Source organism: Trachymyrmex septentrionalis, unplaced genomic scaffold, assembly GCF_001594115.1.
Source record: "Trachymyrmex septentrionalis isolate Tsep2-gDNA-1 unplaced genomic scaffold, Tsep1.0 scaffold75, whole genome shotgun sequence".
NCBI lineage: Eukaryota > Metazoa > Arthropoda > Insecta > Hymenoptera > Formicidae > Trachymyrmex > Trachymyrmex septentrionalis.
In genome coordinates this window covers 736,682-755,195 of record NW_017305938.1, presented here as the reverse complement: position 1 = coordinate 755,195, position 18,514 = coordinate 736,682, and the positions used below count along the sequence as shown (strand labels likewise).

The following is an 18,514-nucleotide window of genomic DNA, read 5'->3' as shown; positions in this document are numbered from 1 at the left end:
CTCTCTCTCTCTCTCTCTCTCTCTCTCTCTCTCTCGGTCACTCGTAATATCTCCGTTCTTTCATTCTCTCTTTCTCTCTTTCTCTGTCTATCTTTCTCTTATCCTCTCTCGTTTCCATCTTCTTTGTCTGGTCCAGCATGTATACCTGCTAGTCGTCGTGCGCGTCTAGATCCCACCCCTCTCCATCATTCTACACCTCCCGTATCATCGTTCTTTCTCGATCACCGTTCTTTCTCGATCACCGACGCTGTCCGTCTCTTGCAGTCCTCTCCGTCTCTTCACTTTCCCCCTCTCTCTCTCTCTCTCTCTCTCTCCTCTCTCCATCCCTCTTCATCTTTCTTTCTTTCTCACCAGCTCGCTCCTGCTCTCGTCATATATACATATCTTCTCCCCCTACGACTATCCAGTAACTCTCTTTCTCTTCATCCCACGCTCTCCCTCGCGTTCAACCCTCGGCGGCCCACATCCGCGCATCGTGGGGTAGCGTGGTACACCATGCGGTACGACCTGCCTGCCCTCTTCCCTCTCTCTCTTTCTCTCGCCCTCTCCTCCGAGCCCTCCCGTTCGGCTCCTCGCTTTCTCTCCGTCCCTCTTCCTCCCGCAGCTACAGTGCATCCCAACATCGTCGGAGAAGAGAGAATCGTTACTATGGCGAGATCAATATGATAGGACGGCGCATGCCTCGGTATCCTTATACTTGAACCCTTCGCCGCCACTCTCGCTCTGTCGCGCCTCTCTCGCAGTTCCGCTCGTTCCGTCGTCGTCGCACCTCATCCCTCAGCCTCGTCACTTCGCACTCCATCTCGGTAGCCTCTGTCTCCGTTGCTCATACGGTCCACGTCCCCCGATGACGTCCTCCCTATCTCCGATTCCCCCGCGCGGTACATCCCTCTTCGTCTTGGCGCGCGCTGGAGGCCGCGTGCCAGACCGTGGGCGGCGTTGACTTAACTCAGTTCAGTCAACAGAGGGCCGTATGCGGGAGGATACTGTTCTGTCTTTTCGGTCCGGAGCGACCTACGGAATGTTCTCCTTTCCTTCATCAAATGAAGCCAGAAGCAACGTCAAAGTAAAACAGTAAAACCTAATTAGGACAGATTTATTGAAAATCTTAACCACCAATATTTTCATATGAAGAAGACAACAGATGACAAGTACGCCTGATTGTGTATTCGAAACGGATTTAAAACAAGCGGGGTACCAATTAGATATCTTTTATACGGGAAAGAAATGAAATCGGTCGTTTATCGTGTATCTTGGCACGCTCAGGAAGACGACGCGCTTGTGTGCTACAACCCGAAATACGTGATATACGACTGTCGAATCGGCTGCGCGATGCGGTATGTCTGTGTATAACGGAGCATATGAAAGTGATATTGAAAAGGAAAAAATTTAATATAATGAACTCTAGAACACATACTTTACAAAAATTCAGAAAACACACTATGGGTCTGGAAGACCCATTGTAACTTTGATAGGCTATTCGGGCTTCAGATTAATATTTATAGACTCTCTTTTTTTCTATTTTGATGCTTTGAGATTTAGGGATATATCTATAATATATAAGTTGTAATTTGTAAAATGCCGAAATGTTTTATATGTTGTTAAGTTATAAAATGAAACTCTCCCCTTTTTTTCTTCTCTTCGTGTACGCAGCAAACGAAATTTCGATTAGATCTGGGAGGTTCAAGGTGTTTGTTGTAGAGTAAGGTTTTTTTTTTCAGATTTAAATAACATGTAACGTAGAAGTATGATATATGCATTCAGAAAGAACATAATTGCAAAATAAATTTAATTCTTTTAATAACCATTTTCACGCATATTTTAAAAACAGAAGAAGATCGAAGACTATAGTCGTTGAAAGTGCTGACCGCGTAGCCTGAATTAGGCATTACGAAACACTCAAATCTTCGTTTGATAGCAATTTTTATGAAGCAAACAAAATATCTCAGAGCGAGACTCTCTTCTTCTTTTAGTTAGAAAAAGGGGTCGTCTGGACGTAGGTTAACGCTCCAATAGCTCGATTCTCCTTTGTGCAATCTTTTCCTCGTCTCAACATTACGCTCCGCTCTTCCGTGTCGCGTGTTTCTTCGCATGCTCGCGTGTCGAACGATAATGACGACCGTACAACAGCGGTATTCTAATCTGACGCTCAGTATCAATATACGATCGGATTTCTGAATTAAGCTGCAATTGACACAGTCTTGCACTTCTTTTTAAATATACAAACTCTGCAATAAAATACTTATTCTCACTTTAAATGACGAATCTAATGATAAATACATTGTCAATTTTTTTTTGTTAGAAAACATCTTTAGAGAGATCATTACCCATTGTAGTCTCTAAAAAGATATTTATTATCAAATTTACTTAAATTACATAATTCTTTGCCACCAAGCTGTTTCTTGCAACTAAGCAAAGTTTAAATATTTTATCTTTAATCTTATCTACATGTACTGTTAGAAAATTTGTGTCGAACATAATACATTTTCACATGTTCCAAACGGTTCACTCAACACTCACTTTTTTTTTTGTGTTCATTTAACGTAAGACAAAAATGTTAGACAACACAGATGTTGTGTAAAAAAAATTACCACAAAACTGTGGAAGTATATTTTTTTAGTATAATTAACATTTATAATATGTTAAATTAACATGTATTTGAATAAATTATGTTCACATTGCCAGTGTTTGCTTGAATAGGCATTAATGATATGGATTTATCTCAACTGAGCTATAATAAATACTTAATCTATTAATTATATTGTACACATTTTTATGTTATCTATTAATTCACTTACTCATAAATTGTATTATTTTGATACTAAGAAACGTTGAACATCAATTTCACACAAAATCTTTAAATAACACAATCACATTATATTAAATTAATACTCGAATATTTTAAAAAATTCAATACAAACGATTAGCAAGAACGTGAGTAGATCATTTCCAATACAAATACACAATGTGTTTTACCGTCGACTGGTCTAACATGAATCAAAAAATTCTTATTACTTGAAAGAATTTTTATGGAGATTTTTAAAATGTAGTTTGCCAATTATAATTATGGACAGATTTAAATGCTTGAAAAATTATGCTAACGCATTACATCACGTTCGACTACAATATAGAAGCACAAAGGATTAAAATTAAAATTGCGAAAAAATGAAAGTTAACATGAAATTAGGTGAATAATAGAGAACAATCTTTCTTTACTTAATTATATTGCAGAAATATTTTTCAAATATTTATATATTTTTATATTTAAAAAATATTTCTGCAATATAATATTTAGTAAATTACAAAAATATAAAATAAATCTTACGCGACTATATGTAATTCAAAGTAAGATTGGTTCGATTTATTTTATAAATGTATAATGTGAAGATGCTAGAATTGTAAAACATTCTATATTAAGTAATATGCGTCATTGGACTGAATTTTCATCTGACAAGATTCTGAAATATTTTGAGAAAGAAATTTCACGTTGGAATCCGATTCTATATAGCACGCTTCAACGCTGATAACTCGTAGATGCATTGGGCGCATTATTTTTACATTTGCATCACTGACATCTGGATTTTTCCGCCTTTGCGATTTCTACGCCACCGCTAGTAATAGTCACGAGTTTATACACTCTGCTGGCGTCAAAGTTCCAATGTTTCTCGGCTAGTTTCCACCACGATACTCCGACATTCTTCGACATTTACTCGTACTTCCGCTTCTGATTGTCTGTTGCGTTTTCACCTCAGCGGTTCCTTACATTTTTCAATCCAACTTATTTGACGCAGTACAATCGCAAGGAATAACCAATGCAAGCCTGAGTTTGCGATCAACTACAAAAAAGCTATACCTAACTTTTCCGCTTTTCACAATACGTCGATTTTCTTTTTATTTTGTCGCGCTGACTGGCGCCGAATCAGATGGAGTATTTTCTGTAGTCTGAATCTTAGAGCCATAATTATATACTTATCGACATTTCGATACTTATTATGATCGATATTTCAAAAATTTAATAAATACTTTGTAAATCTACGAAAATATATTGTCAACTTAAAAGTATACTGGTAAGAAATCGTTATACACTTGCCGGTAGAAATTACAAAGTTAAACAGTTGAACAATTCATAAATGAGTGCTTCAATTTGTTTCTAAACTTTTCAAATCGGACGACCAGTCGGTGTACCAATCAGAAATTAAAATTTATTCTTTGCTAAAAACGGAGTAAGTCAACTTTAGTCCAATGAGTCAAAGAATTTAAGTTAATAAAAGTTGGAGGTTCTTCTGAACACGAAGGCCCTCCAACCTTTGGAAGCTTAACGAAGTTAAAGCGCGTGACAAACGTTATCGTCTTAACGATAGACCTTGTAAAGATTCAGCGACACTATAAATATCCTGTATATCCGCATTATGCAGAGATAGTTCTGCAATATTCGATAATGGCGTAACTCACAGCGGCTATTGTGCATTCTTGTTGTTATACGTTACCTGACACGGTTCAGTAATAACACGAACGTCGTCAACCAGCGTTCCAACGTTATTTCTTGGCTGCCTTGAGCGATCAGTGATTATTGGCGCAATATTGTATCAATATTATCGATTACTCGCTGTTATCCACTTCGTCTCGCTTGAGATATGAAATACACGCTAGAGCTGCATTACGATGAGACGTTAATTAACTCGAATTCGATATCAAGAGTGAGAATCTCTTGAACAAAAAAGATTGCATTCTCGCGAACTAACTTTGGCTCATCGCCGATTTATTTGCGCTTATGATGGCTTTATGGATTGGAGTGGATTTGGAATACTTTCAAGCTTGGTAATTGTACATCAGTGTAGAAACCATTCAATCACATCAGCTAATAGGTACGTCGACAAAATTGGCGCGCGTATTAATTATTCACAATCATCCTCGTGCAGCATGCGACAAGAAATCTATTTTTATCTCCGAACAGCTAAATTAAAACCCTGACCGCCAAACGCAATTACATTCTTTCAATGGGATTATAAATCGGAAGTCTGACCAAAAAAATCTCTTTAGAGTTTATTAGTAGAATTTGCATAAATGAAAAATCTCTTATAGGTATAAAGTGTCGAATATTTGCAAATCATTCATTTGTGAGACACATTTTATGTAAATTCAAAGATTCATGTTTGTATGAGATATTTTATCATTGATGTTTTCGCGCGAATAAAGACGTATTTTGCGTGTTCATCGTTAAATTACCTGCAGACAGATGATAAATTACTGCATACAATCGACTTTATGAACTACGAAGCGTATACGTAAAAGGATTTGTAGTAAGCGGATAAAAGGTTTCTCATTTGCTTACTTAAGCTAAATGCCGTATCAAAAATATTAAATAGCAAACAATTGCAAAATACATTGAATGTTCTCCGTCTTTAAACTTTAAGTAATTCATCTTTTTCACGTAGAAATCTTCTGATAAATCTCAATTTTGTGATAAATGCAATCGTACTAATTAACTTTACAATTGGAAATTTATGATAAAATCAACTGGAAAAGAGATCAGCTTTTGCTTAATTATAAAAAATAAAAGTAATAGATTATACCCTCCAATTTTAATTTCGATAAAATCGATAGTTATATCCAAGACAGATATGAGAAAGAATGATGGAAAAAATAAAAAGAGAGAAAAAGAGCTGAGAAAACATAAAGTCATTTATCATGTGAAGAGATTGCAAAGTTTTGAAAATCAAGTTTAATCAATCAAGACTATTTAATAATTGCTTGCTGACATAGTAACTTCATGTTTTATAATACGAAAGTTATCAAATTTATGTCACTGATTTTGAGCTGAACTTCAATGAACTTTACCGAGCTTTCTCACAAAAATCTTCCTCCATAACATTCTGCCAATATAAATTATTATTATTTTAATAATTATTATATTAGAAAATTTAACGACGCCTCAAACTGATCGATATCGTTACGAGATTGGATAAAAATGTGCGCAATAACTTGTTATTTGAACGCTATATTGGCTGCGTTCAACAAAAAAAGCAGCTTTGCAAATGCATAAATCATATTCAAAATTTCCTAAGGAAAAGACCACAATCATATTAAAGAATAATATTTTTTCTTTAATATGATTGGTCTTTCCCTTAGTTTCTCACTAGTTCTAAATGTATAAACCAATCATATTCAAGAATTTTACAACAGTTTCAAAGTTGCTTTTTTTGCTGAACGCAGCCATTTTCTTCTCAATTGTTGTCGCAACTTTAAGTTCCGCACCGACGACGAGTTGCTTGAATGCTAAATAAATAATCGACCTTCCTTTGTCGACTATGAGTTCGCGCGCAAATGAAGAAACTAGATTCTCGTCCACCTTGCCGCTAGGGGTGCCGATATTTGCGCACCTGCACTCTCTTCCTTTCTCCGAGTCCAATTAATAGAATTACCTCACGCCCGCTACAAAGGATTTGTTTTAACAATCCGCGGTGCTTTGCCCAGTGCGCAACCGGCGTCTCGCCGGAAGGAAGTCCCATTTCCTGAATTACCCTTCGCGACTCGCCCTCCAATTAATGGCGTCTTCCGCCTTGAGAAAGACGCTTATCCAGTGACGTGGGTGAGTCTTCGTCAGGGCAGAATTTGCAGGACTTGAAGCGAGTTACAGCACAGGCTTGCCGATAATTAACGTGTACTTCCGTGCGCGAGGAGATTGAGGGTTCGTTACGTCGAAATGGAATTCAGATATAGGTGATCCAATTTCTGAAAATGTCGACTTGACAATGACTTATTTTGAAGTCAAACGACTACCCCTCGGAAATCGGGGAGCTTGTTGTTTCGCGCCGAGTAAGTTTCGCCCTTGCATATTAATAAATGTTAAATTGAATTCGGTACCGAAATCTCATTCGCTTCCTTCAATCTGCGTTTCCTACGCCCGAAAACGAAGGAAATCCGGGTCACTGTCGATTTTTACTTTGTTTCGTCGATCGGCGACTTACTTCGGTTACCCTTCTATTTTTCATAAATTTAACATGAAACGTCGCGACAAGCTGCTATACTTAAAAGTCACTATCGAGCGTTATCAACATTTTATGAACAGACATTAAGTAAAAAAGGAAATGACACGTACTTGAATGTGGGTCAAGTCAGCATAATTTAATAACGTCTGGTCTAAAAGGTTTCGTGACGGCTTCGATGGCTGTGTTATTAGCGGCAAACTCCATGCGACGCGTCTTCGCATGCATGACCGAGTCACATCGACTCGGTTATAATTGATGAATGATTATTAATGAAAATTTATAAATTTATTATTAAGTACACATCTCAGCAAAAATTATATTATATATACTTATATGTTGTTATACAATTAATATACTTATCAGTAAAATTCCAGAAGTATATCTCTGGTATATATATTTTGCGCATTTATCGCGCAAAATTTAGTCGACAGATTATCCTGATATCGTATTTAATTAAAGCAATCTATTATACTAAATAAAGCGAAATTTTAATAGTGCACGTGTTTATAAGCTTTTATGGTCTACAAAAACTCCATTTATAGTACCATTATTAATATATTATATTTTCGCATCTTTTATCTTTGCTGTTTGATAATGGTTAATTATTACGCAATTAATTATTATGCGATAACATTGATTATCATTCATTGTATTAATAAATTAATATATCACTGATTCTTATATGCGGTATTGCAACAGCGAATGTACAAAAAAGTATTCCATAAGATTTTTTTGCATTATCGGGCATTCAATGAGCTGTCAGTAATTAATCCGTCAAGCGAAATAATGAAAAACACAACGTGAATATCAGATTTATCGAACAACATTCGTACGGAATAATATTCGTGCTTAATTAGCGCGCATTTACGTGGTTGCTATTTAGCATTTCAATGAGATGCAGTTACATGTATCTCGCGTGTAACTGCAACTTCAATGTGCCTGTATCGAGAAATCGGGAAATAAAAAACCTACCAACACCAAAATAATGTAGAATAACGATTATCTAACACAATAATCGTACAATTTTCATATAAGTAACGATAAACTTCCAAAAATTTATTTTATATTTATTAAAACCGTCGCTTAACTCTTTCTATATAAAAATTCTGTTGCAATTTTCACCTTAACAAGATAAAAGTTAACGTCGAGTTTCATGGTCGTTTCAGCGAGGGAGCAAACTAATCGTGAACGATACTTGAAACGATTCTTTATCGTTGGAACAATAGCGTTCAGAGAATTATACAAAATTTATGAGAACTAGCAGAAACATTAATTATACGATACGTATTAGCATTTATCAGGGAAGTAATAAAGCAGGGACGCGTATCTTTGATATCTCTCGTTTTGCACATGCCAGTCGTATCGAAAATGAATCATCTTACATTGTGTTGGGAAGCATGTAACTTATTAAAGTTGGAAAACTCGCAATGTTCGTTAACATGCGAAATTTGATCGCGCTTCATAATTATGTCTAACTTATCAATTTTGTTACCTGAATAAATGTCTCTGTTGAAAAGTTTGTTGATAACAATATTCTATTACTATATTAATATGTCCTTTATATTCCTCAGACGATGTCAATAATCAATTATTTTTCTAACTTTAACTAACTTGGTTATTGTAAGTGGAGTTTATAAACTAATCATTGAGATAAATTATTAATTATTAATCACAAATAATTTGTAGTCAGTAAGTATGAGATATATAATTATTATTTTTATTCGATAGTTTCATTGTATTTTCACGATTTTCAAATAAAAAAAAAGTGTCATAAAGTTACTTAGCCTTCAACAAAATAATCTCGACCTACAATATTTTATTTATTTATATATTTATTCCTAAAAATAAAGATAAATAATTGGTTATTGTAAAAATAATTGATTATTAAAATAAGTGCTACAATTTAAAAAAATATTACAACAATGGGGGTAAATCCTGAGGATGTTTGCTGTGTACAAATTTGAGGCATTACTTAAGAGAATTGTGTATTATAATAAACGGTATGAGTTTACAGCATTACTGGGCATTGTAGAGCATTACGAGGGCATAGTGGGCAAAAAAAATTGAGTATTACTTGAGCATTATTGGACATTAGTACGCATTGGTGTACATAATTTTAGTCAGCGGTTTATCTTTTATGTTACAAACCTCTATCTTTTATGTTCATTTTCCCAATGTTTATATGTATAAAATTAGTGCATTTTAAAATTAAAAGATTAAAAGGAATAGCAAATTTAAATCCGTCACACGGCAAATTTAAATCAAACACACGTAAAAAGTTATGTTCTTAATTTTATGACATATATATAAATTTTCTAAAAATCTAGAGAGAAAAATAATACATATTCGTTAATTTTTTCAACTTTATATTGATTTACATTAAATGAGCTAAAAATCGAGATATTATTATAAATTATTAATAATTCTAAAACAACGATGAATTATTAAAGATTCAGAAAATACTTTTCTTTCGTTCATAGAGAAAGATCATGATGCGAGGCGAAACGAGAGTCATGCCCTTGACATAAAATTTAGTGCCTCTCTCCATTGTTTGCGAACACATTTGGGACTGTACTTTCGTTGCGCTTTATCGAAGGATTACTATACATGTTACGGACTCTCTGGGAGATGACCAAGTGTCTCGTAAGGTTGATAATGCACGGCTTTAAGTTACGGGCGGTTATAAAACGTTCGGCTCGGCGTAGCCCTTCAACGGCAGCATGTCGATATGGAAATTCGATAATATATCCCCGCGATATTGCACGTCCACGATAAAAGTTGCAAAATTTCTGGGCACTTCTCTTAGGACCCCGGACTTCATAGTCGCAGTGAAATTTGATATTTCATGCGATTCGGGATTGTGCTTAACAAAACGCGGTAGTTAGCTACTAGTAAAAAGAGTTGGAGCACCGTCGATTTGTCGAGCACCGAACTTTCTGTGACAGAACACATTCTTTTTATGTCAATTAATAAAGTACAAATATACCAAAGATAGAGTAACTTCGGCCCAAAATCAGAATAACTGTGATCCAAATTTTGATAATGCCCAAACTGCATGTCAAAATCAGGACATAGAAGGTCTTAAAAATAGACGTTTTTAAAATGTATTACGTCTGATCTCCTTTCGTACGCGAGACTGTATTTAGACATTTTTTAAAAATTGGCCGAAATTATTCCGACTGGACCAAATTAAATTACCGCATTTTTTAGTAACTGATATATAGTTAGGCTTTATGATCTCTTACATTAAAGCTATTTCATGTTTTTTTTTTACTACTATAATAGCAACATATATGTATAAATTATAAGTTTATTCCAAATTATAGATTTATTTTAAAATTATAGAGTTATTAGGATATAGAGTAAATTATTAAAACGTAAATATTTATACGAAGTATACAAAATTACTTGGACGATACGTTTCTCAATTGCATTATCTACTCTGCAAAATGTGTATTTAACAGCTCATTGCAATGCTATTTTGCATTTCATAAAGCCCAATCGTAATTAAAAATTATTGTACTGAGACAAGTTACGACTCGTCCCTAAAGTAAGATTCGGTGTTCAAACCACAATGCTTACATATACATCGGTCTGCAAATTAACTCACTTATTAACTATCCTCATCGCAGGCTCGTGTAGATGTTTATTTATATGCCACAATTATTCTGTAATTAGCCTTCAGTTATTCTCTAATTAGCGTTAATAGAGTTTAATGAAAGCTGCAGCTATCCGTTGCAAACTCGTTACTTCCCGATTAGCCTGAAACCGTGGGTGCACCTCCCACCCCGGAGATGTAAGCCGCAGTATACCTTGGAAAACGTACAAACAATGCAGCTCTCATATGCAGAACTCGATGAAAGTATAAATGGCGCGTCTTTGCGCGTGACTGTATTGCGGACTCCATACATGCCCATCTTAAATCATTATCCTCAAACTATCCACTTGCTGATGCATCTCATCAAATAATGTCTCCATTTTTCTTCGTTCCATGTTATGTGCAAATTCACACTTACAATGAACGAATACAAAGTAAAGTTTAAAAATAAACGTTTACTTCTCCTAATTTATCATCACAATTACTTTTTTAACAATCGTATATTTTATTATACAAAATTTACATAATGATAACATGAGATTTTCTAATAATTGTACTTATAAGTTCAATTACGTTGTTTTGATATTTTTTTATCATGATGTATTGGAGAAAAAGTTCTGCCGATTTTTTCAAAATTATATACAGAATATATTTGTTGCGAAATTTTCGACTATTTGACGTAAAAGCTTAAAGTTTTTCCTAAAAATTCGTTTTAAAAAAATGTTCCTATGACTTTTTGTTATCAAGTTACACGCGGATTAAATAAAAGAGCATTCTGAATTTGATTGCATAACTCCGTTAAAAATCATCGTGACGTAATTAATAAAACAGATTCTTAAAGCTGAAACGTTGCTCTAACAAACGGTGTAATTGCCAATTAAAAAAAAATAGAATATATATTACATTTGAGCTAAAAATGTGATATTACTATCCTTTTTTCCATTGCACAATGGTTATATAAAGATAGTAACATCACATTTTTAATTCAATATTCTATGTATTTTACATTTAAAAAATTAGCATGATGCTATTTGATGGAGCAACGTTTCAGCTATAAGAATTTGTTTTTTTAATTGCATTAATGTGATTTTTAATGGAATTATGAGCAATTAAAGTCAAAATGCCACTTTTTACTTAACTCGCGAATAATTCAAAGAACAAAAAATCGTAGATTAGAACAAAAACATCTTCAAAAAACCATTTTGTAAGGAAAACTCTAAACTTTCATGATATAGAAATCAAAAATTTTTGTAATTTTGTTTTTACACGTGACAGATCCACAAAGTGAGAAAAAAAATTTTCTTTTTTTTTTTGAGTTCGTAGTTTTATATGTATAAAAATTACAAAATTTACATAAATTCAAAAAAATATAGTAACCATTCAAAAGTAGAGATTTTAAGCTTTAAACCTCTTTTTTTTTAATTTAAATTTTAATCATTTTTAACGAAGACATTGTATTAACGAAATATTGCAAAACTTTTCCTCCAACCAATAATTTTAAAATTTATTTAAATATAATTTTACATAGAGAATAAAAAACACATCAGCTGTGCGTTTGTATTTGCAGCAATTTATATACAAAAATAAAAAATTGTAAATATAAAAAAGTAATATCTTTAATTAAAATTGGAACATTCAATTTCCACATATAAAAAGGTTATGTATATACAGGGTGTTGTTAAAATACAGCACCACCCATCCTGTGCCCAGATAGAGTGGACTAAACTGAGTCGAAAAATCCTCTACCATTTTGCATTTTTTGCAGTGGTTAACGAAATATTAATTACTAAAAATCGCTAAATGATTTTCAATAATTTTTTATTCAAATACTATCAACTTTACAGAAAAATTGCAAGAGACAAAAATCATTTATTTCCTTCTCATAGGACTTTAAAAATTTTTTCAGAATTGTTTATTAACTATTTAATACTGCATTTTCTTATTTTTACCGCCATGAAAAAATACAATATTTAAAATAATATTTAAAATAATTTATTTTCTTCTTTTAAAAATTCTGAAAAAATTCTCAGAACTTTATAAGAAGAAAATAAATTATTGTTATCTCTTGCTGTTTTTCTATAAAGTTGATAGTATTTGAGTAAAAAATTATTAAAACTCAATATTTAGCGATTTTATCTCGATAACTATTGCAAAAATCGCAAAATGGTAAGGACTTTTCAATTCAGTTTAGTCCGCTCTACCTGTTTAGGATGGGTGGTACCGTATTTTAATGACACCTTGTATACTTGTGCCTTGATAATTGACATATAAAAGTCAAATTTGTCAAATATTAAATAGTTATTTTTAATAATTTTTTGTGCATAAATGTTTTTCATAATAATTACAATTATCTTTTAAAAAATCATGTATATATTATTAATTATTGCAAAAAATAAAATTTGAAAAAGAAATATATAAAAAAAAGAAAGAGGAAGGGAAAAAATTAAATGTTCGATTATTTGGTAATTGTTACTTAAAAAGTATATTAATATTCAATAAATGTATTCAATAAAAATAACAAATAGTTTCTGAAATCGTCCATTAACTTGGATTAATATATTTAAGTTCAAGCTTGTAAACTTTGATTAATTTAATCGACGATTAAGTTATCAACCTACAGATACTATTTTCTTAACATAGACAGATAATAATTTCTTTTTGTTGTTTAATTAATATGTACCCAGAGAGAACACGCATGTCTGAAAAACATCCAAAAGACTTAAATTAGAATTCTCATGAATTTTAAGACATTTTTATGATATCTTATAAGACGTCTCAATGTTCTCTGGGAAATGGGAATATATATGTAAAATCAGAAGAAAGCGAAAGAGTAATTGAAACGCGACAAGTACGGCCATCTTCCGAGATTGCCCTATATCATTTTAAATTGATTCTTGATGGGTCGGTATACGATCACAATTGCTGTCGCGCCTGATGTCAGACATGCCCCGCACTCGCGCATGCGCGTTGTTTACAGCTTAGCGCGCAGTACTGTAGTCATTAGGTTAGATTAGATAAAAGTGGTGTTGTGTGAACCGCGGAATCTGCACGCCAAACCGAATAGGAGGTGCGAGGAATCCTAAGAAAAAAATAGAAATTAGTATTTTAGGTCAGAAAATGAATCGTAATGGAATCAGGAAAAAGGATATGTATCCGAAAATTTAGAAGATCTTAGTTAGACCACCGACGAGGATATTAAAAACCGACATCCTTACGGATGGGGGCAACTAAGGACGCCAATTTAGATACTCTACTGGCGCTTTAGACTGCGCGCATGCGCAAGTGCGGAACATGTCTGGAAGTCTGGCAACACACTGTCATGGAGTGATGGTCGTGATTGTCGGGGGTAGCAGATTTTTTTATTCTGAATTGTCTAAAGAGCGTAGGACTGCTTTCGGAATTGATTTTTAAAGAATTTTTTGCTTGTAATCGTAGGGCAGTCAGTCAGGAAAAGTCGGAGCTAGTCAGCGAAGAATTCCTCATAGCTTTCAAATGGCCACACTCGAAGATAAATCTATTTGGGAGGATGGAGAGGTATACGATTCTGCATTTTGCAGGTTATGCATGAATGACAAGCATATCTAAGCGTATATATATCCTGTTATACTTTGCGAGCAACACAATAGTTAACATTGATTGATACTTTTATTTTTTTTATTTCCTTTTGCTTCTTTTTTTCTAGTTTTCTCTTTTAACTATCTTAAAATCAATTTATTTTGTTCTGTTTGCATAATTAGAAAACTTGCTTTACTTAAATGCAAATAATATAAAAAGGATGTTTTGTAAAATACAAATACTGTGAATCAAGTGATTATACATTTTTTCTATAAAATTATTAGAATTTATTTTATATTATATTAATGGATATATTAATTATTTAGCTGTCATTAAGCACTTAAGTTAATCTATTTTTTCAGTGTAAATAAATCTAAAGATTTATTGCAGTAATAATGAATAATTAACATTTTTTACTTCACAAAACAGACTATAAGAAGAATTAGGTTTAATTAAAATATGTTATTTTATTTAATTTTGTCTGTAATTTTTTCTAAACTCTATAAAGAATAAAAATAATACTTGAATTTTTTTATTCATTTTAATCAACATAAAGTTATATTTTTTTACTTTCTCAATTTAAAAAATGATTAAATTTTTTTTGAAAAAAACTGTTCTTTACAAAAAAAGAATTATATGTGCTGTGTCTTTCATAGGAAACACTAGGAGAGGACGTCCTACGAATGTCCACGGACGAAATCGTGTCGCGTACGCGACTGTTGGATAATGAAATCAAGATAATGAAGAGCGAGGTAATGCGAATTTCACATGAGCTTCAGGCGCAGAACGATAAAATTAAGGAGAATACTGAGAAGATTAAGGTAAACAAAACTCTCCCATACTTGGTATCCAATGTCATCGAACTATTAGATGTTGACCCACAAGATATGGGAGAGGAAGATGGAGCAGTGGTTGATTTAGATGCACAAAGAAAGGGCAAATGTGCAGTTATAAAGACATCAACCCGTCAAACGTACTTCCTGCCTGTAATCGGTCTGGTCGACGCTGAATCTCTGAAACCAGGCGACTTGGTAGGTGTCAATAAAGATAGTTATCTTGTACTAGAGACTCTGCCAGCCGAATATGATGCCAGAGTCAAAGCTATGGAAGTAGATGAGAGACCTACAGAGCAATACTCTGACATCGGTGGACTAGACAAACAAATTCAGGAACTCATCGAGGCTGTTGTGTTGCCTATGACGCACAAGGAGAAGTTCGAGAATCTAGGAATACAACCCCCTAAAGGTGTTTTACTTTATGGTCCACCTGGAACTGGAAAGACTCTATTAGCTAGAGCTTGTGCCGCCCAAACAAAATCTACCTTCCTAAAATTGGCTGGTCCACAATTGGTACAGATGTTTATTGGTGATGGTGCTAAATTGGTCAGAGATGCGTTTTCGTTGGCCAAAGAAAAAGCTCCAGCGATAATATTCATTGATGAACTAGACGCTATCGGCACAAAACGTTTTGACTCAGAAAAAGCGGGAGATAGAGAGGTACAACGTACGATGTTGGAGTTATTAAATCAATTGGACGGCTTTAGTTCGACCGCTGATATCAAAGTAATTGCTGCCACAAACAGAGTCGACATCTTGGATCCAGCCTTGCTGCGATCTGGCCGTTTAGACAGAAAAATCGAGTTTCCACATCCCAACGAGGAGGCCAGAGCACGCATTATGCAAATTCATTCGCGTAAAATGAATATGTCGCCTGATGTAAATTTCGAAGAATTATCCAGATCCACGGATGATTTTAATGGAGCACAATGTAAAGCTGTCTGTGTAGAAGCGGTAAGTATTTAAGTTCAGAATAAATCAATAATAATAAAAGCATCAATTGCTCTTTAATTCAACGTTAAATATAAAATTATTTCTCTTCTATGTTTCACTAATATGTCATTTTAACTCTAATCTAAATCGTACTACTCAAGGATTAATATATTGCCCCATTCAGTTAATACTTTATCCTACTCGATTTTATTATATGCATATATAATTTGTTAGAATGATAAGAACATAATATGTTTCAGGGTATGATAGCATTACGACGCAATGCAACAGAAGTCACTCATGAAGATTTGATGGAAGCTATTAATGAAGTCCAAGCGAAAAAGAAAGCAAACCTGAATTATTATGCTTAATATGTTGCGTCATTTATTTATTAAGATATATTTTTTGTATAATAAATATAGGAATATCTCTAATCTTCATACTTTCTCGTTTTTCGACTAGTATAAGATAAACAAAAACAATGACTAAATGAATACTTTTCAAAGTTATATGTATTAACACAATTAAAAAAATGTTATGCTTGTTTTTGCCACAAATTCTTGTCTTCTTTATTCTCGTACTGCTAAAATATTCTTTCACAATGAAAAAATGAGATTTTACATTTAATATAGGAACTTTTATTAAATATTATATGTACTCGAAGTTATATATAAGAAGTTGTATCACTACAAAAATAAGATTTTAATAACATTTATTTTACGCAAACTGGTACAAAGCATAGTAATAAATGTGAAACCAAAAATTATTGCTAGATTATAAGAGGTATATGAAAGAAAACAAACTAAGATATTCACATAAAATATTAATGTTCTCGCTTATATAAGAGGCTGTATCTGGATGATATTCATGATCTTCTATTTACTAACGATAGCATACAAAGTTCTTTATATCTGAGTAGATTATGAATAGATATATAGGACAAAAGAGCAAAAATCTTAGTGAAGAAAATATTTCGAGCATTTTTAAAAATGCTTATCAAATATAAAATAATTTGTTTGAAATAACACGATAGAAGATGTGATTATAGTCATCAATCTATAATTCTCATCGCCTTCTGTGACTTCTTTTCCTGATTCTATAAAAATAGAAAAATGTAGAATATAAATATCGATACAAATCCAAATATTATATCATTTTAAATAATTATATTTATATAATAATACTTACTTTTTTGGTCCTTTTACAAAGCACCAATCGACAGAGATAGCTTGACCTAGGATTTCTGTACCATTTAGAGCCTCCTTTGCAGCTTGTGCTTCCTTAAAAGTTTCATATTCCACCAACGCATAACCTTTCAAAAATCCTGTTCTTCTGTCCAGATTCAAATGCAAGTTCTTGATTTGGCCAAACTCAGAGAATTTGTCCTGAATATCATCCTCCTGTGCTTCTTCATGTACTGAATTTATGAATAAGATCCATCCCTCTACAGCTAAAAATATATAAAAAAATATTAATTATTCTGATCTTACAAATATATATATATAAATAAATAAAAAATAAATTCTGTAATAAAAACTGAATTAACAAAGCTATGACAAAGATGTTCTTACATCTCTGAGGACCAGGCTCATTGTCATCTTCTTCAATAAGATTCATGGATTCGTAATGACCAACATCGTCTCTCGTAGATACCAATTCTGCACCATGGCCTCTACCTTTCCTTTTCTTCGCTTTTTCCTTAAGACGCGCGATACCCTCTGGAAATATATCAAATCAAAAAAATTGTTCACATTGTTATGACCCAAGTACTATTGTTATTTCTTCCACATTTCCTGTCTAATGATTTCAAACAAGTTCGATATTTGCATCAATATTAGACATTGCAAAAAAATCGCTACTTCAAAATTTGGTAATTATTCAGCTACCTTACCTTCAATTTTAATACAATTTTTTAATAACTTTATAGAAAAACACCGTGTTCTCTTGGCATAGGAAGGGATATGATGAAATATGAAGTAAAATGATCGAATCTTGGTACGAAATTGAGGTTACAATGCTCGTAAAATATAATGAACAGAACTCACGATCTCCTTCATCATCGACTTCAAACTCTTCAGCGTTATCGATATCCAAAACATCCGCCATGGTTAGAGTTTCAGTGTTTCAATAACGTGTATAATATATAACGTTAATCTTTAAAATATCGCGTTTAGCATGCACCAACATTCACTCAACTCGCCAAACACTTGATGACCATGACCATAAACAATCACAAACAATGTAAATGTAAATGATAGATTTTGGGGAAAAAGACGATCTTAGCGCCACTGAATATTCCTGTCACAATGGCGAACTAATGTGTGACCACGGAATAAAGTGAGGAGCACAGATTTTAAAGGGCATTCTACAATGCGTTACAAACACTCGTTGCCAGTTGAAACGTTTGTCGCAACAATCAATATGAAACGTTAATGGTATTATTTCTGATTGATTGTCGCGATAAACGTTTCAACTGGCAACAGAATGCCCTTAACATAACGAAACATAAGGCATAAAAAAATCAATCAATCAGAGTCCTCTATTTCACAGAAAAAAGGAAATAAAGTACTTTGATTAGTTCATTTTCTTATGCCTCATGTGCA

The 18,514-nt window shown here is 33.2% G+C and overlaps 2 protein-coding genes across 2 annotated transcripts; one reads left to right on the top strand and one right to left on the bottom strand.

Annotated features, from left to right (window-relative positions):
* The first annotated feature begins 13,887 nt into the window (after nucleotides 1-13,887).
* On the top strand, nucleotides 13,888-16,420 carry LOC108754084 (26S protease regulatory subunit 6A-B). Its single transcript, XM_018496134.1, has 4 exons — nucleotides 13,888-13,933; nucleotides 14,023-14,121; nucleotides 14,799-15,932; nucleotides 16,172-16,420. Exons 2-4 carry the CDS (start codon nucleotides 14,080-14,082, stop codon nucleotides 16,280-16,282), a joined length of 1,287 nt encoding a protein of 428 aa, XP_018351636.1. The 5' UTR covers nucleotides 13,888-13,933; nucleotides 14,023-14,079; the 3' UTR covers nucleotides 16,283-16,420.
* A 241-nt stretch (nucleotides 16,421-16,661) lies between these two features.
* On the bottom strand, nucleotides 16,662-18,126 carry LOC108754085 (RNA-binding protein 8A). The gene is made up of 4 exons (XM_018496136.1): nucleotides 17,957-18,126; nucleotides 17,483-17,629; nucleotides 17,100-17,361; nucleotides 16,662-17,007 (listed from the first exon to the last, which is right to left on the bottom strand). Exons 1-4 carry the CDS (start codon nucleotides 18,015-18,017, stop codon nucleotides 16,977-16,979), a joined length of 501 nt encoding a protein of 166 aa, XP_018351638.1. The 5' UTR covers nucleotides 18,018-18,126; the 3' UTR covers nucleotides 16,662-16,976.
* Nucleotides 18,127-18,514: the final 388 nt, after the last annotated feature.

Excerpts from the sequence above, each read along its gene's own strand:
- LOC108754084 (XM_018496134.1), top strand. The coding sequence starts at position 14,080 with ATGGCCACACTCGAAGATAAATCTATTTGGGAGGATGGAGAG. Across the intron at positions 14,122-14,798 it reads CTATTTGGGAGGATGGAGAG|GAAACACTAGGAGAGGACGT; the intron begins GTATACGATTCT and ends TGTCTTTCATAG. Across the intron at positions 15,933-16,171 it reads AAGCTGTCTGTGTAGAAGCG|GGTATGATAGCATTACGACG; the intron begins GTAAGTATTTAA and ends AATATGTTTCAG.
- LOC108754085 (XM_018496136.1), bottom strand. The coding sequence starts at position 18,017 with ATGGCGGATGTTTTGGATATCGATAACGCTGAAGAGTTTGAAGTCGAT. Across the intron at positions 17,630-17,956 it reads AGTCGATGATGAAGGAGATC|AGGGTATCGCGCGTCTTAAG; the intron begins GTGAGTTCTGTT and ends ATATATTTCCAG. Across the intron at positions 17,008-17,099 it reads TTTGTAAAAGGACCAAAAAA|AATCAGGAAAAGAAGTCACA; the intron begins GTAAGTATTATT and ends CTATTTTTATAG.